The sequence below is a fragment of the Anabas testudineus genome, chromosome 23, assembly GCF_900324465.2.
Source record: "Anabas testudineus chromosome 23, fAnaTes1.2, whole genome shotgun sequence".
Lineage (NCBI taxonomy): Eukaryota > Metazoa > Chordata > Actinopteri > Anabantiformes > Anabantidae > Anabas > Anabas testudineus.
The window spans coordinates 13,076,308-13,099,129 of record NC_046631.1 but is presented as its reverse complement, the minus strand read 5'-3'; the positions used below and the strand labels follow the sequence as shown (position 1 = coordinate 13,099,129).

At 39.6% G+C, this 22,822-nt stretch overlaps 1 protein-coding gene across 4 annotated transcripts; it reads right to left on the bottom strand.

Annotated features, from left to right (window-relative positions):
* Positions 1-7: 7 nt before the first annotated feature.
* On the bottom strand, positions 8-22,291 carry LOC113163678 (liprin-beta-1-like). Of its 4 annotated transcripts, XM_026362494.2 has the most exons (27): positions 22,134-22,291; positions 15,475-15,554; positions 12,753-12,958; positions 11,520-11,600; positions 10,406-10,519; positions 10,202-10,312; positions 8,681-8,773; positions 8,456-8,494; positions 6,813-6,930; positions 5,393-5,445; positions 5,252-5,318; positions 5,027-5,145; positions 4,746-4,819; positions 4,570-4,621; positions 4,146-4,299; positions 3,994-4,026; positions 3,367-3,499; positions 3,157-3,279; positions 2,921-3,071; positions 2,659-2,770; positions 2,481-2,569; positions 2,203-2,325; positions 1,994-2,119; positions 1,672-1,860; positions 1,432-1,590; positions 1,279-1,344; positions 8-824 (listed from the first exon to the last, which is right to left on the bottom strand). In XM_026362494.2, the coding sequence occupies exons 2-27, from the start codon at positions 15,536-15,538 to the stop codon at positions 693-695; spliced, it is 2,781 nt and encodes a 926-aa protein (XP_026218279.1). In that variant the 5' UTR covers positions 15,539-15,554; positions 22,134-22,291; the 3' UTR covers positions 8-692. The 4 variants fall into 4 exon arrangements, with proteins under 4 accessions (XP_026218279.1, XP_026218281.1, XP_026218282.1 ...); XM_026362496.2 differs by lacking the exon at positions 3,994-4,026; XM_026362497.2 differs by lacking the exon at positions 8,456-8,494.
* Between the last annotated feature and the right edge of the window lie 531 nt (positions 22,292-22,822).

Genomic DNA, 22,822 nt, shown 5'->3' with positions numbered 1-22,822 from the left:
AAGGACAATGTCTTGATTTTTTTATTTTCAAAAAACACTTAGTATATATAAAAACAAAAGTAAAACCAGACAACCCCCTTTTGTACGTAAGTATTTTGGGTTGTTCTGTTGAATTTGCTCCATGTGCATAGATCTCAGAGTTACATTATAAAATCATCACCTCTCCTGTCAGATCTAAATCTCCGGTGACATTTGTCTCTAGATTCTGATGTGAGAAGAGTTGTGATGATCTTGTAACATAACTCTGCAAGAGTCTCAATTCACATTTAAAAAGGCAACGTTATGACGATACTAATTCTGTAAAGAACAAACTGAATCCTTGCCCTGGTGATATCTAGCCTCAATTTGGAAATTACAGTGTTGCTCACAAATTATGAACAGTGGAATGTGACACTTATAACAACATACACTGCTGCATCACATACAAATGTGCTAACATTAAAATTCAGAAACCTTTCCCTGAAGCTACATACCACTAGTCCACAGTAAAACAAGTATGTTTAGCATTAAAATAACATGGATGCAGAAGAACTACTTAACTGTGATGACTTGCATTTTCAGTTACTTGGAGAGCTTCAATAAATATGATCACAAACACTTTGGCTGTTTCTGATTGATGAGGCCTCACATGCTCCTTGACAAAGGTGGTGTTGGCACAGAAGGTTTCTCCCTCACGCAAAACTTAAAGACATTCAGATGTCGCAGTCCACAGTTCCTCCGGCATCAAACTCTGGAGAACAGGAATCATACGCTGGAGAACAGGAATCATACGCTGGAGAACAGGCAGCAGTCTCCTGAAAAAACTCTTCCTCCTTCAGCATGCTCTGAAATAAATAAACAAAACAAACTGACACTAAGAACCTCTGAATCACTCGTATTCCCTTTATTGTCATATTAAACAGTCAAGTCAGTTTCTTCTCAATTTTTTATTTGAGCACAAAATTAAAAAATTAACATCAACATTCATATTTTGATCTTTAATTTTAAATTCATAAATGAACGCTGCAGGTTTCAGAAAGTAAAAAAACCTTCAAACAATGTGAGACATGTTTTATATCCTCATATCAAAACAGCCATGAATTACAATAAGCGACACCATCACTACTGACACATTAGATTTTCACCCTAAAGGTTGTGATACTACAAAAAAAGCACTAAATAATGCAACAGCTAAAATCAACCTAACAAACAGCATCAAAATCTTAAAGCTTCCTAAACGACGGCACTGGGTGTAAAATACTGACGGAGGGGAAGATGAAGACAAACACGGTTTCTTACCGTCAGATTGTTGATGCCTTCAGAAAACGCTCCGATCTGTTGGACGGTGCCTTCAGAGTCCTCCATCTGCCAAAAGAGAGAGGGTCAGGGGTCAGACATCCATCAACCCTGATTCAAAGTAAACATTCATCATATTAGAGCTTAACAACACACCTGCTCCAGGTCATCAAGGTTGTCCTCAAAGGTCAGGACCCCCCTCTGGAAACTGCTGTTCTTGGGCTTTTCCAGGTTCATGGGGCAGATCAATTCCTCACCATCATCCGGACGTTTCTTTCTCAGGGTACCAAAGCCACCAAAAGACAGGCGTCTAGGCTGGAGCAGGGAGGAACACGCTGTTCATACAGTGATGTCATTAGGCAAATTACAGACACACAGTGTTTGACATGAACTCACCTTGACCTTGGCAGTGGCCGTAAGGACATTGTAGTCTGGGTTCTCCAGACAGTCCTGTTTGAGCCGCTGCGCCTCGGAGCCGATCAGCAGGTGAAAATGTGTGGCCAGGTGGCGTCTCAGCAGGGTTTTACTGGGAGGGATGTTGAGCAGGAGGGCGAGAGCTTCCACATTGAACCGCGGCTCCAACACCTTCAGTGTACATAGAAACATTTCACAGAGTTTACTACACCATTAGATTCACAGCACAAACACTAATATGCACTTTTTAAGCTACTTTCATAGTTGGATTCTAATTTTGACCATGTGTTTCTGTTCTACTCACCATCAGTCCTCCATGAACACCGCTGCCTCTCAGGTTTGGGGCGTATTCAGCCAAATCGGCAGATCGGAGCCACTCCATCACTCTGTGGTTGGTCCACTGAGAGATCTCTGCTGGCGTGACGTTGTTCTGGAAAGAGAGCGATGAGAGAATTGAGAATAAAGACTGATGTAAAGGCTACAATGTGCAGTTTGTAGGTTCCTGTTTGATACCTCATCAGAGGGTCGCCGTCGGAGACAGCTGGGTTCGTAGGAGTTGAGGCGGAGGACCTGAATGGCTCTCTTAATGCTGAGGTGATGGAGAACACTGCCCACCTTCAGAGACAGCAGGTCCTCCTGGGAGAGTTAACACAAAGCCGCGTCACATGCTGAATTATTTATTGTGTGTGAAAGTTCAGTCACATTATTTGAGACTTATTAGAAACCATTTATCACATTAATGAAACAGGTTCGATAATCCTCCACACTCAGTTTAAAAGTCGACTGCTCACCACTGTCATGTAGTGCAGCATGCGCCCGTCAACACGAGCCTCGTCAAAGTGACTCTTGTACTGTGGGAGGCCGATGTCATCAAGCCATCCTGCAAAACAACAGGAAGTTTAATCTGAAATTCAAAGTCATGAGTGACTTGCTCGTTGTTGTAAATGCCGTTAATAACATCCCACTCACTGGTCACCCAGTTGTGGTCCAGTTTGCCCTTCAGGTCGTCCTCTTCTGACAGGACAGCCTGCAGAGCCAGCTGCAGCTTCTTCCTGTGGAGAGGGTGCTTCATGCCCAGCTCCTGCAGACGTAAACAGAGGAACAAGTCGTCAACTTTTGGAATTCTAAACTTTGGCTGTTGAATTAAATTATGAGCCTTACTGATTCTGAAAGAGGAATTAAATCCTGCTTGAAATAAAAACACTAAGTCTATCATGTGTAGCTCTCCCACCTTCTCCAGATCGTGTTGTGATGCCTGCAGTAATGTTTGTCCTGATTTGATCCAGTTCTGGCCCTGAGCAGCGTACAACCCGAGGCCCTGCTCGTGCAGCCACGTGCTGACCTCATCTTTACTCCATCGTGAGAAAGGAGCATCAACAGCACTGAACAGAGACGGAGCATCAACCACAGTAAATTCTCTGTTGACAGTTAAGTCATTTCAGAGGACATGAAGCATTTTACACCTACGTCTGTTTAGATTCACGTGACCAGCCAAGTCGAGGACCAGCCGTGGCTCTGACTCCACCTCTCCTGAACTCCATCTCAGCTGCATCGTCAAGGTTGAGTGAGGTAGAGTGACTCCTCTTTAACCTGCAGGAGTAAATATCAAAAATAGATAGATAGAAATCACTGCTAATCCTTTATTACTGTAAACACACTGACAACACTGAGCATTACCTGCCAAAGAATTTCTTAAAGCCTTTTGACTTCTTTTTTGCTTCTGGTGACGGTAGAGCAGCTCTATCTTGGGATTTCCGTGGAGGAACACCAGCCAAGTCCAGGTGATCTGTGCCTTTACGTTCTGTGTCAGCTGTAGAAGTTATTATATACACACACGGACATGATTTTAAATGTACTCACAGACTGAACATCCCACCGCCACAGGGAACAGATCAGATTATTACCAAAAACTGTTCTAGAAATTTGGGGCAGCTTGAAACAGTACAGCTACAGAAGAACCACTACAACCTGAGGAGCCTCACATGCAAAGGTTATGTTAACACACTGTTGAGATTTCTCATTTACAATGAATGAGACTGGCAGGAGTGGAAGCAGCGATTTCCAACTTTTCTTGGGACATATTTATGTCATTTTATCACTTCAGGTCTTTAACTGGTTAAAATATTTTGATATGTAAACTTGTAGGATTCTGGTTGGAAATCACTGATTTAGATCAAGTATAGAGAAAGTGTTCTATCAGGGCAGTATGACAGGATGTGGTGATCAGTCTGACATGCTGCAGTGTCATTACTGTCTATTCACATCCAGATCAGCCATACTGCAGGCCTGTCTGTTCTACTGTACCTAATACTGGTGCACTGGCACTCCGGGTGCGATCTTCACAATTTACAGATGTGAGAGAAACATGACAATCAGTACAACAGAAGACAGACATAAAACAACAAACAGATACCACACCGTCTGTAATGTAGTATTTTAAAAAAGGTAATGCTCACCCAGGTTTGGGGCGCTGGCCGTCTGTTTGACTCCACGCAGCTTGAAGAAGCCACGTCCAAAAGAAGCGCGGGCCTTTTTACTACCAAAACTCTCTTCACTTGTGGAGTTTGCTTTACTAGGAGGAGAAGAACCAGATCCTGCTTTACTTCTAGTCTGGATGACAGAAATAAATAAACACAGTAAAGACACAGTTTAGTACAAATGTGTATAAGGCAAAAGACAAAAGACAAACCAAATCGACTCAAAAGTCAAGTGGAAAGAGAAAAGTAGTAACCTGTAGTTCCATCATTCAGCCACTAGGTGTCAAACAAGCACTATGAACAGTACAAGCTAATTCAGTACATTTTGTACTTCAACTGTTTCTTACTGTACATTTTGTCCATCAGGGACAAAATACTGACATCAGACAAAGCAGGGTCTTACCTGGTCAGTGCTGCCGGCATTGGTGGAGCCGCTCGGCTGTGGGACTGCAGAGCTGAAATAATCAAAGTGATTTATCAGCTCAGGAACAACTTCTACATCAGGTACGATTCCAGTGAAGTTACTGTTGGTCAAAATAAACTAGAAAGTTCTGAATTAGTATCTTTATAACGTTTTACCTCTCTGCTGCCTGCAGCTGTCGCTCTCTGTCTAGTTCATTCATTTCAGAGAGCACTGCTATACATGGAACAGACTGAAACAGCAGAGGAAAAAAGGATTAGTCGAACATATTTTCCCACCAGCACAACAACAGATAATAACATGAACAGAAGCTCTGAATTCCTGGGAGAAACTTTCAGAGTGGGAGGCCCAAACATGGATTTTTTTTATTTTTTGTAAAGGAAGTGACAGTCTGGGGTTCATCCTGTGTGAGGATTGTTTTGACAGAGGTTGTGTTTACCTCGCCCGAGCTCCTTCCTGCCTCCCCCTCAAGCACCAGGTCAACCCGTTCCACCTCCATAGATACAGGAACCGAGGGATCATCTGCAATGTGGTCGTAGTCGTTTTCCTTTAGCTTTTCTGAGAGGGGACAGTTGGTAACAGTCAGCAGTATAAACCCCACCCTGCTCACATAGAGTAAATTCTGAGTAACAATGAGTTGTGTGACCTTTAAACACAGCCTGACCTTTGACCTGCTCTTGCACTCTGTTGCACTTTGTAAGCGACTCCTCCAGCTCTTTTATCCTTCGCTCCTGTAGATAAAGACAAGATGTGAGACTATGAAGATGTTTAAGTGAGTCAGAGAAGCTGCCACGTCGTACTGTACCTTCTCATCATTGGCTGACGTCAGCTTCTCCAGCACCTTCTTCATTTCTGTATCTAGAGAACAAACAGATGCTTTGTATTGGTGGATGCATAGCTTCACCTCCCTGCACCTCTGACAGCAACAGAGTTCATGTTTCAGCATGTTGCTGGAATTTATTCATTTGTCACGACTGATCACTAGCTGCACTACACCATTCATGTGCCAAGCTAATCCAACCAACCCCAACCATGAACTCAGGTATGTCAACGAGGGAACGTGTCGTATTGTGGGTTCGAGTTTGAAAGATTTCTGACCTAGAAAGATCTAGTTTAAAGCTGCACTAAACAATATTGTTAGTATATCAAAGTATAAAATGACTGCGTGTAAAGCAGCAGCAGCGTTTTTGGTGTCTGGAGCTGGATACTGAAAGATTTAAAACCCACTGTACATTACGTGATGTTCTGACCAGCAGAGAGGTTTAGCAGCTAAAAATGCAAATAAGGAGCTACAACAAAGAGAAACACCTCCAAATTCATGTTGCTTCATATCTTATATCACCTTTAAAACCATGTTTGACAAGTAAACAAATCAGACTTTGTAAGTTAGGTTTTAGTTTTGGCTGTTATAACAAATTACTACATTTATAGTCCCCGATTCGAGCTTTGCTGCATTTGCCGCCCTTCCTCTCTCCTGATGTTTCCTGTCTGACTCTCCTCTGTCCAACTATCAAATAAAGGCTATAACCCCAAAAAATGACTCTTCTAAAAAAAGAAAACATCTGATCTTAATTAATTAGGTTATTTCAACTTGGACACAGCTTTCATGACTCAGCTTTATTGGACAGGTGGCCTTACCCATTGAACTAGGTTCAAATGCAGTACTAATCTATTTCTGAACAGAACTTCCTGTTCTGTAGCTGACCCTTACCTTAGCTGGGACACTTTCTAAATTAAGAAAACTGTGGATATCCCATCATTAACATCATTTCTGGGTGCTGTGTTTCTTTTTTTTAAATGGGGAAAAAAGTCAGGTGTTTGAGCTTCAAAGGTCTGAAACGAAAACCTACAGCACGTGTTTACATGCAGACCAGTATAAGAAGCTTCCCTTTAAATACAAGACATTCCTCTTACACCGGTAGATAAGATAAATCCAGCAGTGACTGCGGGAGTAAAACAGATACGTTTGGTATGAAGCCTACAGACACTCAGATTAGATGATAAATAGAAAATAGAGGCTCACATGACTTCATTGAAGTTTAAACTGTCTGAAATGTAAGATGGAGAAAGAAATATAGTAATGGAGAAAAACAAGATGAAGTCAGAAACCTAAAGTACTGAGGCTGGAGGTGGATGTGTATTTGTCTAATCCCCATAAATCTGCTTGTAATATCAGAGCTGGAAAGGACAAGATGCCACCGGACTATTAATAACACCGATCCCACCTCTCTCCCCTCCCTCAGCTCTGTTGTGGCTCTCCACCCTCAGTCTGCTATCGTCCTTGAGCCTCTTCAGCTCCACCTCTCGCTCCTCCAACTGTCTCTGCAGAAGCTGCAGCTCCTCCTGTGACAGACAGAGGATAAAGTCATCATCCTGCAATTCTCATCGAGTCTTTATTCAGAGTCAAGTGGACAGATGAAATCAATCCAGTCTTTTAATTTACACAATTTTAGTGACTTGCACACATTACTCAGCAATAACAAACAAAACCAATGCTGTAATGTAGTCATCTCTCTTAACAAGTGTCAATCAGCCAGCCTAAAAGCTGCCATCAAAAGTTCTGCATGTCCAAACTAAAGTCTTCAAATTCAAATAGCTTGTTTTAATTGACCAGAACAGAGAAAAATCAATAAATCCTCATATTTGCAACCAGATGTTTGTTGGTTTGATGGTTTCGTTTGATGTGTGTTAATTCATCACGTTCTGCTGACAGCTGGGATCATAAAAGGGGCATTCCACTGATTTCTCATTGCACTTCACATAAAGTCAAGAATTGTTAAACTGAGGCAGCAGAGTCTGAGATAACGGTGACTTTTAGTCTCTAATGTGGGTCAAAATGTTTCTAATAGACCTTCTATACAGTCTAGCATCAATTTGGGATCTTCAGTAACTGTTCCCACAAACTGCAGGAATGTGGTGGTCATCATTGTTGCCAAACTAAGCTTTGCTGATTTGCCCTCGGCATCAGAGAAATCAGACCCTTCCTGTCAGAATATTCTACCCAGCTCCTTGTGTAGCCACTTGTGATCTCTCAGCTTGATTACTGCAGCGCCCTACTGACATGCACAATTACACCTCCCCAGATGATTCAAAATGCAGAAGCACATCTAATTTCTGATCAACTAAAAAGGACACGTTGCACCACTGCTCATAGCTCTGCACTAAATTAATATAGTATGTAACATCCATTTCCCTATATTAAAATATCTTGTTTTATCTGAATAAACCTTATTCAAATAACAATCTGGTGTTTTTCAGTTTGGATTGTGTCATCTGGCTGCTCAGACTAGGGAGGTTGTAGTCTTTGTGAACCTACTCCTCCACATGACATCGCCTGAAGGCCCGATAATGAAAGAAACATTTCACCAAGCTGCTGGTGGTTTCTCTGGGCTCTTTTAGTCTCGTTTCAAACCTTAGAAAGTCCATTGGCCGAGTAGTACTTCTCTTTACTAGTCAAGTGAATTGAATGTATAAAAACAGTGAAATGCCCCTTTAACATTAGTTAGTTAGAATTGTTAGAAGTGTTTTGGTTAGTTTAACTCACTCATACTATCCACTAAACCGTCAACACTGATAACAGGACACAAAACATTGCTGTTCAAAGTGCTACTGAAGTGAACTCATGAAAAGGTACCAACTAACAAAATGTTTACCTTTATAATTTTATTTTTTGTCTAAAGCTGTTAGTAAAAGAATCCTAATAGAGGATTTGAACCTGATACAAAAGCTATAACACAGGTGGAAGCACTTACAGTGAGTGTGGTGAAAGTCAGGAAAACAGTGTGCAGCAGTGGACAAGGAGCAGGTTTAGAGGATCTTATGGGCCAGAAAGGAGAAGAATACAGGCTGGAGATTAAACCTCATTCACCTCATCTGCAGTGAACCGGTCAGTGTTCCACTTTGGACGCTTGACAGGTTAGCATATAGCAGAATGATGTTAGAAAGCACAGGAAAGAGGGGTGAGGAGCAGAAAGGGGGGAAGGGAAGATAACATTTACAAGGTTTTCAACAAATACTGATGCATTTCAGAGGAAAAAGTGAATTCAGCTCTCCTGTCATAGTAAACTGTACAATTATTATGTCCCACACTAACTTTGGTAGCTTTAAGTTGTTTCTCACACTGGAGTCTTTCATTCTCTATGTCAGTCACCCTGAACCGCAGGTCCGTTACTTCCTGGTACAAGCCCTGGGGAGGAAAAAAGAACTCCCATTACCCTTTAAACTCCAACACAAACCTGCACTGGGGAACTGTATAGCAACCGTGTGGGAGAGATTTCAGATTTTTCCTGCCAAAGGCATCAAACATTCTCAGACCGATGTCCCTCTGGAGAGAATTCGAGAAGCTCCATCCACACATGGAGACAAATACTGGGCGAAGAGACGCGTCATGGTCAATTACTGTGAAACAGCTTTTATCCAGTCTGCAGCAGTGCGGCCGTCCTGTGACTTGGAGAATTGGAATGTATAATATGATTTAGGCACAGTTTTACATCATTATTAGTTAATTAAGTTTAACCTGTAATCATGTGTAATCTGATATCATGGTTATCAGAGGTTAGCTTGTCTGGGCTTTATATGTTGGCAACTGTTGAGGGTTGCCCCGTCCTCCTTGTCCGTAGTCTTAGTACTGTATTTATATTACTATCGTTCTGACTGTCCATAATGCAATCTGCTAATTTGCTCTGCTTTTTACACACAATGGATATTTCCTGTCTGTCCGCCCTGGAAGAGGGGTTCCTCCTCTGCTGCTCTTCCTGAGTTTTTTTCCATTTTATTCCTGCTAAAGAGTTTTTTAAGGCGTTTCTATCTAATAACAGAGAGTGCGGTTGTACAGACTTTAGATTTTACCCATTATGGATTTGTTAAGGTTTTTGTTTTTATGTGTGCTTTCAGACAACTATATTTTTAATTTAATGACCTCTTTATACTTAATGTGAGAGTGGTGACGGATCACAAGCTGACAATGTGTTCAGAATCTGGGTGGCATGGTTCCCATTACATCCATATAGCGAACAGTAAAGTATTTTAAACGTTTATATGGACCATTTAGCTGTGGCCACAGTAAGCAGGGCTCTGTCACATTAAGTTGTCTTTTTGGCAGATCTGCACCATGTTAAGCAGCATTAGTTACACTAATGTTTGAACATTTTATTAGAATAAGTCAGAACTCTTTAGATTAGACTGATGTGATGAAACTGTAAAATAAAAACAAACATGTAAAAAAAAAAATCCATATTTTCCTTTAATGCTCTTAGTGCCAGGAAAATATATTCTCCAGCCAGTGGACAGAGTGAGTGGAAACTTAAACTTGCTCAGCCTTTTAGATGATGGGGTGGGGTGTATTCTGGCAGGAAACAGCTGCTGGAGCTCAAGGGGTGTTTAAGCCTCTTTTGTACCTATAAAGAAGTTCACCCTGCTCCACATGACAAGATCTCAGTCCTCCAGTCGAGTGAGGCAGACCTTTGTGATCTTACAACAATGGCTGGATGGCTGCCAGGGTTCAGTGTTACACATCAAATAAAACAAAGTGGACGAGCAACTGAGAACTTCATTATCACTCCTCCGTTTCACAGACTAAAGGCCTGAGATGGTAAATTGTCAGGATGAGGACTACCTCACTGTCCCTGTGGTCTCGTTCCACAGCGCTCAGCTTCAGTTTCAGACTGGACACCTCAGTCATCAGCTCCAGCTTCTGGGTCTCCAGTGCCATCCTGGCCACCAGCTCCTGTGGAGAAAGATGCACACACATTTGGTAAAGTTGCACTAACTAAGATCTTAGTTTTTTTTTTTTTAAGTGGAAAAACAGCCTATGATCTACCTGTTGAAGCAGCTCCTCAGTAGCATTTAGTTTCTCCCGATGATGCTCAAGACAAGTGTCAAGGTCCCGAATCTTTTCACCTTGCACCTCCACCTGGTCTGTTAGAACGCTTACCTAAACAATGAGACATCTTTGTTAGCAACACCAAAGTCACATCCAAAATTTTGTGTTATTTCAACAATAAAAATGTCTCCTCAACATAAACATGCAAAAATGCATTTACCTTTTAAACATATTTTTAAATCGGCTTCTTACATAGAGAGATTAAATCTTACATGAATAAAATATATATAGTGTGCTAAACTTTTACAGTTTTACTTCTTTCACATGGAAGTGTGTATTTTGGTTTTGTTCGCCTTTCTGAGAAGTGAATTGGACTCAGCTGGAAAAAGATTTCCTGTATTTCAGTTCTCATGCTGCCTTAACTCAAAGAAATCCCATCAACAGACACCATCACAAGCTTGACAAAGTGAGTTTTTTTATCATAAAAATAATATCTGATGCTTTTCCTTAACATGTTTTGTCACAAATATTAAAGTTTCTAGAGATAACCTTAAGATTAGTAATCAAGGTTTCAAAAGCTTTAAGAATTTGTACTGAGACAAAATGCACATTCATCAAACTGCTATTGAGCCAGAATAAGGTGGAAAACCACCTAAATCTCATTTAGTTACTGCAAAATGCGATTTAGGTGGTTTTCCACCAGTCATTACCTATATTTGTTATCCAAATGTTGTTGCTACTGAACAAGAGTGATGTTAAGGATTTGTGGCAGTTATGCAAACAAGCTATTACTGCAAAAATTCTTAAACTTTTTTTTTTTTTTTTAAATGGTACAAGTAATCAAACGGTTCTCTATGAATAATAGATGTGATGTGAAGCCGCTATGAATTAAATAACTGCATTAAACACTAATCATTTGTTCTATTTAATCAAAAATCTATTAAGTAGCTTTTAATATATTCTGCCAACTATCACAAACACTTTAGACTGAAAACATAATCTCTAATTACACAGGAGGAGCTAAGGACAATGCTCTTTAATTGCTCATTCAGGTGCAATTGTTATGCTGTCTTATACTGTAGCTGCGATGAAGGGGTTTCCTCTCACATACCTGAAGAATAAGACACTCTTTGTCACTCTCCAGTCGTGACAGACGTTCCTGGTAGATTGCTTCAGAGCTGTGGCCGTTAGTCTGAAATGACAATAAGTGTTGATTTGTGAACAAACAGCTGCATTTGTTAAAGGTCGCTTTAAACTATTCTCAAGAAGAGATGAGATGAGAGAAAAAAAAGACAGCCTTAAACTGTCATGACAAAATATGGGTATAACTGAGAAGGCCAAATAAAAATACACAAAAATCTCGAGTCGCAGATCTTCTACTTACATACTACTTAAGTGAATAACCATATAACATTCCTAACAATTAACTCACATGGTTTTCCCTTGAGGAAAAGAACAGATTGAATTTTTCAGACTAACATGTGAAGCTCAGTAGTGGAGCTCACATGCAACTGATTTACAAATTGAATCAAAAGCAAAGCTTTCTGTCAAATATCTCACACACACAAGAAAAACAAGAGCCTCACTCTGAGCCAACATCAGTTTAAAAGATGGAAACTATTTGCAGTGTGACTCCTATAGAAACTCCATCATTCACAAAGCACGTCATAAGAGCATTTATACAATAAACAGAGCCAAGCTATATATACAGAGTAGAATCAAGAGATGAAGAGCAGATCAGAGGATAATTCACACCAGGCTACATCTTTGCAACTACACCATACAAAGGCAGTGACTTTCTCATTCAGACATGCTGCAACTAAGTTGATAAAAAAGGTTTATGACGACATTTCCATCCTCCGATTATTGAAAAGAACAATCTGAGATCCTATTTATACTTTGGTCACATTACACGAGAGAAGAAGACACATTTTTAGTCTCAGTTTCAAACCTCATTTAAGCACCAACGATTATCTGTAAGAGAGATGCCATAAGATGGAATAAACTAATAATCAAGTGAACAAGACTGTTGATAAAGATCCTCAAATGAACCCCACAGTGGTTTAGGAAAAGGTCCTGAAACAGGTTGACAGTGGAAACTACAGAGCTGAACATGATGATCACATATTGCATAAATTGTATTGAAGTTCATGGTGAGAGAATAAATCAAGTTTCTGAGTAAAAATACATTTGGAGGTTATACGTTATTATTAAGTTAAGTGATATTGATATTAAATGTCTGCAAATAAACCTGCCCTGCTTTGTGTCATCTAAATAACACACACCACACACCAGAATTAAGAAATTTAATGACGGGGACTCATTTTCAAATGGCCTTTTTTACCAGTCGTCCATGCAGCCACCCTGCCACCCCTTCAGCTGTGGAATCAGGGATCTGACATCGCAGGTTATCCTTTTCCTCATTGTCCATAAGCTCCAGTGCTGCCCGCAGGTCCTCAAGTAGATGCAGCACCCGAAGGCCACCCAGGAAAGGTGAAGTGGGCGACTGGCAGTCAAACAGCCCATTGGAATAATCCATGGCCTTGGAGCCTGAGGAGGAGGAGGAGAGAGGAAAGAACTGAGTGACACAAACCAGGAGCACAAGTTAAGTTGTGAAACTCAGACAGGCAGGGAGAGCAAAACAAAATATAATTTGTGAGAAACATTGTGGCTATGAATAAAAAGCTGATTTATGAGCAAAGCCACATTTTGTGTTGATCTGTGGGTGTGGTGGAAGGATTATGACAAACCAAAGCTGTAAATTTTATCACGTTTACTGTATTTGTTTTTTCTAAACCTCCAAGTTCTTTCTTTTCTAAATGGTAGCAAACTCTGAGTGTGTGAAGTCATTATACAAACAGACCAGGGGCCAAAATCATAAAACCAGGTAGCCAGAAATACTGTATGTATGCTTATTATATTAATCAAATCTATAAAGCAGTCTGTACGCAGGGTTTTGTTTGTTGCATGTGCACAAAACTGAATTCCCCTATCTTGATTAGCCACACATGGGGGGATTCACACCCTTAATTATTTCCATATTAATATTTTTGCACCCCGTCACAGGCTGGAGTGTCACACTGAAGAGTGACGTTAGGGTTCAATATATTCTACTACTATAATCACTGTAAGTGGACTGTTTGTGTCCTTGTGATTTCAATTTTCCTGAGGTTAGTATCTTCCCATACAATGTGTTCTACAGCATTATGGTCATGTTTAAATAAAAATAGAGACACATCATGGTAAGTCAGTGGTCTAGGGCTTAACCACAATGTCTGTCAGGGAAACTTGACACTATATACATATGTGTACCCCTGAATCATATACTGTAAAGAAACAAAAAGAAAACAATGAACCAAACCAAGTAGATCAACCAAGTACATTTAATTACATGGCTTTGTCTTCAGCTTTAGACAAACTATGGATGATGCAGAACAACTTAAAGGGCAACGTCACTCATTTTCAACTTGCTTCCAGTGACTCTAGTTTGGCGAGTACCTGACTATGAATGCTATTAAACTACCCCCTTTCTTCCCTATATTAAAATATCTTTTTGCTTTAGCTGTAAAACTCTTCCAGATGATGTCATGTGGAGAAAATGTTAAGTTAACAGACAGATACTTTAATATAATGGAGGTCGAGGGAAGTTTAATGCCATTCACATAACTTTATTCCCCAGACGGGAACCATCCATCATTTTAACCACTTTTCCTGTTACAGGTCACAGAGGTGCTGAAGCCAATCACAGCAGTCATTGGGCGAGAGGCGTCGTCTAACCTGGACAGGTTGACAGTCTATCACAGGGCTGACATATAGAGACAAACAATGATTCATGCTCACATTCACACCTATGGGCAATTAAGAGTCACCAATTAACCTGAATGCATGTCTTTGGAGTGTACAAGAGAGCTGGAGTAGCTACTTAATTACTACAGTTTATACAATGACTTTAATTAAGTATTTAATTAAAAAACATTTTCAGAGCCTCCAACAATTCCTCTAAGTACATTATGTTTCTAAGTAGCTCAGAATGTTTTACTCTGAGGAAACTAAGGTGATTTTAGCAGTAATTTTACTCCTACACAAGCCAACATGTCAGCAAAATAACAGGAAAACAACTATATTGAGATACTATTCATATTCTACCCACCCCTGCATTAACACAAACATGGTCCTGGAAGCATACGCACTGGGCAAGTAAATATTTCTTGGAATTTGCAGATTTTATTTGAGACTGTACAAAACTCATATGAAACAGAATAAACAAATAATGGCATTAATTCTATTTGTGGAAAACATTTTTTTTATTTTTCTCTGAAACAAACGCAGCTGTGTGTTGTCTGCCGTCTGAACTCAAGCGCATGATGTTTCAATCATGTGCTTCAGTGTTCGCCACACTGTCTGTTGTCAGTTTTAAATGTCAGACATAATGAAGATGTCCAACGGGAACAAAGAAGGAGCTAAGTAAATTAGTATCCAAACAGTGATGGCTTCCCCACAATAGCGAGGGAGGGGTTTCTGGCTGTGGTTTCTGAGGAAACAGGGGAAACTGGGGGATGTCATGTGATCAGCCACCTCGCTCCCATTGGAAAGGTCAGCGCTATAATTACACACATCAGCGGAAAACTAAGGACTCTGAAACTCGAGCCCGGTCTGCTCATCTGCAGTGGCACAAGTATATAGAGTGTGGCCAGAAGTTCCCAAGCAGCAGTTTGTATTCCAAACTCCCTGAGCTTGAATAATCATTAGTTTCCATCACTGCAGGGACAATGGAAACTTTCCTTAATTTCTCATGGTGGAGGAACGCAGTGGAGGCAGAAACAGACACTGATCTAACAGCACTATTGCAGCCGTATTCCAAACTTTTATGTACATTCAGAAGGATTACATTAAAGTGCAGGTAGGATTGGAAAGAGAAGAACACATTGTGTAACTATACACCCAATCTAGTATTCCCAGCCTGTGATTTAATGGTTTCCAGATGTGGCTAGACCCCATACTATGTTATGCCCACTTAAAAAAGTGCTATGGTCAGGTCTTAAAGTCCAAGTGTACAATGTGGCTACCTGCTATGATCCCATCCATTTGCTCCAAGGCTGCTGCCAACATCTCACTGGCGTCTGACATCATCTTCTGCTCAATGTATCTGCAAGAGGAAAGAAAGAGTGTTAAGGAAAAATGACCAAAAGGGAGCAGATAGGTATCTGACGGAGCGAAGACGTTAAAGAATAGCAGAGTCCTCCCAAAACCATTGTATGAAGAGAGTCCTCCAATAGTTACCACATAATGGATGTGTGTAGCAGAAAGATGGGTATTTTTTTATGGAAGTTATACAACATAGAATTAACATTATATTTAGGTGAACTCAAACTCAAAGAAACAACTGACTGTTCTCTAAGATTTAGATCAACTAAAGCTTGATTCAACACAGAGTCTTCACCGTAAGATATGCAAAGGACCTATGCCGCTGTGAGCATTACTACTTCTGTACTAGTGTGTCTGTGTTGCTTTGCAATTACGCCAAACCACTAGTTGGTGGTGAGGTTTTTATGGCACACTGTTGAGCTTCTTCACCACCAAGTTTTTTTTCAGTGTGCTACGAACAATGGCAACTGAAACTTGTGCTGGAACTGAGCGGCTGATGTTGGAGATGAAGCTAACAGATGTTGAACAGCTGTTATTTTTACTGAAATTACTACAATGCTGAAAATAGAGAAGACACTGGCGGACAATGTCCAAATGTCTTTTTTCCCATTTGGGAAAAGGGGAAAAACACATACAGTAACTGCATTATTACTAATCCTGTTATGGTACAAGTGCTCATTCTTCCTTTTCAAGTGACTTCTGCATCAAATTAACCCTTCAGCCTGTGTCACAAAAAGTTGCTGTTTGAGAGGTAAAACCCAGCAGGCCTTATTTCCGGCGGTCACGCAGTCACGGGTGCTCATGGGCAGGCTTGGATCTGGAATAATTCTAGCACTATTCTCCCAGGGGTCTCAGGCCTCGTAGCACTGGCATGCTCAGCATCTCAAACTTGTATAAAAAAAAACATTGGACAGTATCCGCATGACCGATTAATTACATTTGCTAAAAACACTTACTGTATCACATATCATTTATAGCACTTATCACTTCAGACTAAACAAATCTGAAGGAGTTGACTCAGTATCTAGTTTGTGGAGAGAAGTCTAGTCATAAAAACAGTGGCTCTACTTGTTAGGACGTGTCATGGTAGGGGGCAGGGGCTGCAAGCTTCATTTCCTCCCACTATGGCCACAGTGTTGCACCCAAAGAGGTAAAAAAATGGGCAAAGAGAGTGTAATTAAACCAATGGTCTCAATATGTTCTGGGGGCTAAAGCCTCCCATTAACAAAAGGGGCCTTTAATGGCTCAATTCTCAACTACACACTTCACAAAAAGGGTACCAAGTTTCTTTCAATACCATGAGCACACTGCAGTATATTTGCACTACTTCATAAACATATCACTAAGATTGATTATCAACAGAATCCTGGTTATACTGTGTATGCATATAAACCATGCATGCTATTTCAAGCAGAACAAAACAGGACTTCTGGTGATTACAAAAAGTACTTTGGATTTCAAAATAAAACCTGTTTTCTAATTGAATTTTACAGTTCCCACAGGGATTGAGGGTGGAGGATCACTGCAGATACACATCTTACTACTAATACATTTTCTTCCCCAGGTATTTCCGGAGAATGATGAAAAAACATCCCTCACTCTCACCAGGGTGGAAGCTGTGTTTAGTCAGCTGCTAGTTTGACTCTGTGGGAGAAACCTAAGTCCCTTAAAATACACGTTTGTTGTTGAGAATCTAAATATTTCCCTCTTTCCCTCTGTGAATACTGGAAAAAACAAAATGGCATGGTGAAATAAAAACCCGTGTGTGCTGTCCAATGCTCCATTTAACTGGCTTTTACAGTCTTTTGGTCATGGTGCACCATGGAGTTGTATAGTAAAAAGTAGGATGAAATACATTTCCATATGAAATGGATCATAAATAGCATTATATAATAAAATAGAACTGAAACTCATTTTAAATCTTATTAGGAGCTCCATAAGAAATCCAGTGTATGGCAGGTTTGGCAGTATATATTAAATAATACTAAATTATGGGTCAATTAATAGAAAAAAAAGTCATGGGACATTGAAACTTTCCACATAAACTTGTCTGTTCTCAGACTCATAAAGCCAGACCCTTTAAGATGCCAGGATGGGACATTTTCCACTTCCTGTAATATCGGTGATGAGCCCACAGATAAGAAGCCATGTGAAGACATGTCTGTATGAAGTACTGATTACTGATAACGTCACAGTTTAGGAGTGAGCGCTCCACACATTCCTGAGCAGGTTCACGCTTAAGAAATCCCAACACTGACGCCTGGTACCGACATCCCCACTGACCTTATTCGTGACCTCCCTCCCTCTAGCCTTAAGACTAAATCCTGCAGAGACCTCACTCAGTCAAAAACTACAACTTCTAAAGTGACCTGTGAGATAAACAAATAGTTTAGCAGACATGCATAAACAAACAAACTCTGTAGTTTATTTTCACACAAGCTATATTTTACTGCATTCAACTACCTCACTGCTGCTGCTGCAGTTCAATATAATCCCCATTAAATGCATTTAACTTAATAAACCTACTAAATAGTACACACTGCCAACACATTGGGACATCACCAAACCCCTTTATGAAGGAAACAAAAAATCATACATCTTCAGTAGGAAAGTCAAAAACAATGGGAGAAAGATGTACTGTTAGTTGGTTTTGGCCTTTATGTGATACAGTATTTGTTGATAGTAATAGAGGAATAGACACATTTATTATGTAAATAATCATGTGCAGAAGTTTTGCAATGCTCTCTATGCTGGACTGCCAAAACAGACAATAACAAGGCTACAGCTAATAGGGATCACTGCAGCTGGAGTTTGAATATGAACACATATCCTCAGTATTAAAATCTCCACACTGGCTACCTGTATATGCCATTATTAATTATAAAATACTTAAACTAATCTATAAGGCACCAAATGGTCTCTAAAATACATAACTGTCTTACTCAGAAACTATGTGAGCTACTGCCCATCTAGACCTCTTAGATCTTCTGACAGTAATTTCCTGTCTGTGCCTTGAATGAGCTTAAGGTCTTTGAAAGGACCATTTAGTTATTTGGGTGCGACTCTCTGGAATAGGGTTCCTAATCATTTATGACTTGCTTTATTTTCTTATGCTTGATTGTTACATACCTTGAGCTGCAACCTGCATATGAACAGCATATACTGTATGTGTAGGGGTCCTAGAATAAAGAAGAATACCTAGGAACAGTCAAGGGACTTTTCAACTGACAAAGATCCAGTTCAGTTCTCTTTTATGAGCCAGTTTCTGAGCATTTTAACTAAAAATAGTTTGGTTTGGAATCTAGGATCTCGGTTTCATGGGAAAACCAGATGCCAGATAAATTCAAACAGGAACCATTCATACATTAAAACTTTGTGCTACATAAAAGGAAGATTTCTTATTCATAACACACTTTCGTTGCACTTTGAGATTATGTGCTTTGACTGGCTCATAGTAAAACCATATTAAAAGTATCATTAATTTACAGTTCCGTTTGATTCAAAACATTCAAATAAAACTATTAACAGACAACAATACCATCTAATACATATATATTATATAAAAAAAGCACAGTCTGAGAATCAAACTTCACTTTTTTAATGCTGCAAGGTGTTTTTAACATCAACCAGATGGAGAGGAAACGATATGGAGAGGGAGGGAGAATGCACTTAAAAGGAAAATAAGCTTAGATTACTTGACCCTACGCTGAGTAGTTGGTCTCAAGACGCGCACGCACGCCTCCACTGGGCCTCAAACAGTCATCCTCCAGCTGTGATACAGATGTGCATTTAAGAAATAAACTGGCTCAGAGCAGTAATAACAGCAGGATTAGTTCTAATGCAGTAACACAATTAGTAGTAGCATCTTGCATGCGCTCTGCAGATTAGTCTGCCTACTGTGTGCCCCCTTTATACTGCTCATAAGTTGCCCTAAACAAAGCTCCTGTGTGTCTCCACACCACCAGTTGCAATCTAGCTTCTTCACTGGAGTAGTTACATAAATAGTCAACTCCAAATTAAAGTGTTATTGCTTTACCTGAGCTGACAGAGGCCGTTTCTCCTTGTATCTATACTGTTTCTACTATTAAATTATTAGTCTTCAGTGGCACTTTAATCAAAGTGTTATTTGAGCCTTTACTCAAGACAGCTTTTAAACTTAGTATCAAGAGAAATATGACAGTCAGGTTTCATTACTGCACCCAGACGCCACAAGCACTTTTTAATTTATAAAACTGCTGCAGAGATATCGACCATCTTAAGTTGAATTTACAGCCAATAACAATGAGACTAAAGGGTAACAAGTTATTTTAAAAGGTTCTCTAACCCACATTCAAGGCAATATGGTCTTTATCTTTAAAGATTTCTGAATAAAAAAGACTTAGTCAAATAAATAATCGTTATTATTAGCAAATGTAGCTGTGGCAGCCGCTGTGAGTGGACTACCACTCAAAGTAATATGAGCGGTAGTTGTTGATGCAGCATAGTTCTAATTGTTTTGTACACAAAATGCCAGACATATTGTGAAAATTGAGCCCAAACTATATTGTAAGAGATATAAGTAGCTGGAAGTAGAAAATGTTTTACATGTTGAAAAATTACTCAAACAATAAATGAGGAGTCAAAAGAGTTTTGACGGATTAACTGACTATTAATTTCAGGTCTTATCCTGGTGGTTTCAGTGAAGCTTTAACAGTTACAGCAGTACTTACTGACAAACTGTGGACATGAAGTAAAACATTGACTGTGTGAAATCCAGACTCCAGTCAAACACCCTGCCTCTGTTTACACCTCCCTCCTGACAGACAGTCCAGGTGAATTTTAGTCTGAGGTCAGATTGTTTGACAGAGGCGGCAGCCCAGGCTTTAAACTGGTGCTTTATTTCAGACTGCAGCGGCCACGTTGAGACTGAACAAACAACTCTTTGTCTTTTTGAGACTCACATGGTAACGACTGATCTCAAGTTATTGCAGTTTTTCCACGTGGCCCCGACTATGTCATAGTCAGAAATCACTAAAGAGGATGAAAAAAAAAAAAATGAAGAGGATGGTGGAAAGGGGCTGGAGGAAATTAGAAAGAGATCTCAGCATGCCAAGAAAAGAGGACTTTCTTTGCTTCAGCTATCAAGGATTTAGCATTTAGGAATAACTGCAAGGTTGCTGTTGTAAACTTAATAATAACACAATAATTAAAATACTGCAAAGTTATTAGCTCTACATGAGTGCCTACAATGAATAAAAACACAAACAAGACCGAAACAGAGACATCCCCCCCATCAGGAAGACCACCACTCAGCCCTGTCAGGAAGCATTTCCTGGCAGCTTCTAGAGAAATGTCTTCCTCCTAGTCAGAAATCGCCATTTCCTAGTCATCCCAGTGCTATCTGCACTACAAAGCCACTGATGTTTTTCACCCTGGAGTATCAACTTTCCTTAATTTAGAGAGGAATTTATGCAGCTTTTATACAAATCATGGCCTTTAATTATGTTCCTGTGAGGCAACTGTTTTAGATTTAGTCAAGATTTTAATTTAATTTCAGAAGCGCGTAAACATCCCAATATATCATATGACTTAAAAGTGTCACTTCCCTTCTTTCAAAATACACCACCACAAGAATAGTGTTCCAGGAATCCAAGGAATGCAAATGTGAAGGAAAAAGGTGCCTGAGATAGAAAGGGCCCTGTTGATTTCTGGACTTGAAGAAAAATAAAGTCTAAAAAACTAGAGAGCTCTTTTGGGTCTTATCCATGTTAATTATACTGCAGATCAAGTCTACTGCCAATACAAAGCAGGTCTGATAATGGAGTGCGTCTCCTTTTACCTGAATGAGAAATAACCAAATGCTTTCTGACTGAGTAAAGATAATATTCATTTATTCATCCTAAACTTACACTGAGCAATGTGAAAATGTGTTCTATTGCACTAGTGAGGCACCAGCATGGATTTTCTGAGCTGCCAATGTGGGAAACGGTTATCGTCTGACAGGAAAACAAAAATGTATTTGTAATGCCTTCATGCAGAAGGGAGGTTTTACCTCAGAAATACATCTGCAGACGTCCGACACTGAGAATTAAAATATGGTGACTAGAAGCAGCTTCACTGATGGCTGAAGCTGCTATAATTCATTCATACTGTGCACTGAAGTGTATTAACGTTAAATCAGAGTAGAAATGACTTTCTCTCATCATTTTATATCATTTATCACTTATTTGTGAAGATTACATATATTTGAACACACAGACACCATTTAAAGCCAAGACATCAAAAGCTTTCTTTAAATATTAAATAAACGTTACCAGTCATACTGCAGTGTTACACATAAACTGAAATAACGTTAATTAAAAGAAGGGTTAAATACCGATAGTGTTAATAAACTTCAGTAAGTTAAACGCTGACGTTAGCTAACAGAAACACGGTATTTAAAGCGTGACGTTAAGTCTAATTAAAATGTAAAAATAAGTATTTTTAACGTTTTTAAGTTAAGCTAACGCAGTTAGCTAAAAGTCCGACGGAGCGTCAACAAACAAACCGTTCAAACTGACGCTAAACGTCCAAAAGTTCACTTAAACTTCGGTGAACTTACAGTTTCTGACCAAACACTTTAAACGCAGGGGTCGTACAGCTTCCAGCAGACTTATTCCGAACAGTTTGTCCACTTTTCAGCGTCGCTTCATGTCGATCCGTCTCGTTCCCATTCAGTTTCTCCGTCAACTCGACTTTTCCGCGAACTTTAAAAAGCCGCAAAAACTGCGGCAATTTCCGCTCACAGCGCCGGAAGTGGCGCCTTCAGAATAAAAGTCTAAAACATGCATTTTAACTATGACAAATAGGAAAATTAATTATAAATATTCTCAAATTAAACTGAACCATTAAAAAAGAAAACCTTCCTTCTCTATCAAAATTTATATTTGACTTCATGGTGTTTTCCATTCAACATAAAAGTAAACAAGTAGAGATTAGAGTTAGGATGCACTTTAGAGATTAAAATTATAAAAGGCACACTTAATTTTATTATTAACAATCAGCACCTGCAAAACGTAACTAGAGCTGTCAAATAGGTGTACTGGAGTAAAAGTATAATGTTTTTTCTGAGTTCATCTTAAAATTTCAAAACATGCAAATTTAAAGCTTTCAGCACAGTCAGAATGACAATGGGTGACGTCATGTTTCAAGCAATTAGAATTTTAAAATGAATATTTTTGTATTTTAAGATCCAGATTTGCAGGAAGAAGAAAAAAATGGATGCTTTTAAGACTTTTTAAAACTCTTTAA

Coding starts and splice junctions, on each gene's coding strand:
- LOC113163678 (XM_026362494.2), bottom strand. CDS start 15,538: ATGATGTCAGACGCCAGTGAGATGTTGGCAGCAGCCTTGGAGCAAATG. Junction 8,495..8,680: donor AACAACTTAAAGCTACCAAA/GTTAGTGTGGGA, acceptor TAACCTGTCAAG/CGTCCAAAGTGGAACACTGA. Junction 1,591..1,671: donor CGGCCACTGCCAAGGTCAAG/GTGAGTTCATGT, acceptor TCCCTGCTCCAG/CCTAGACGCCTGTCTTTTGG.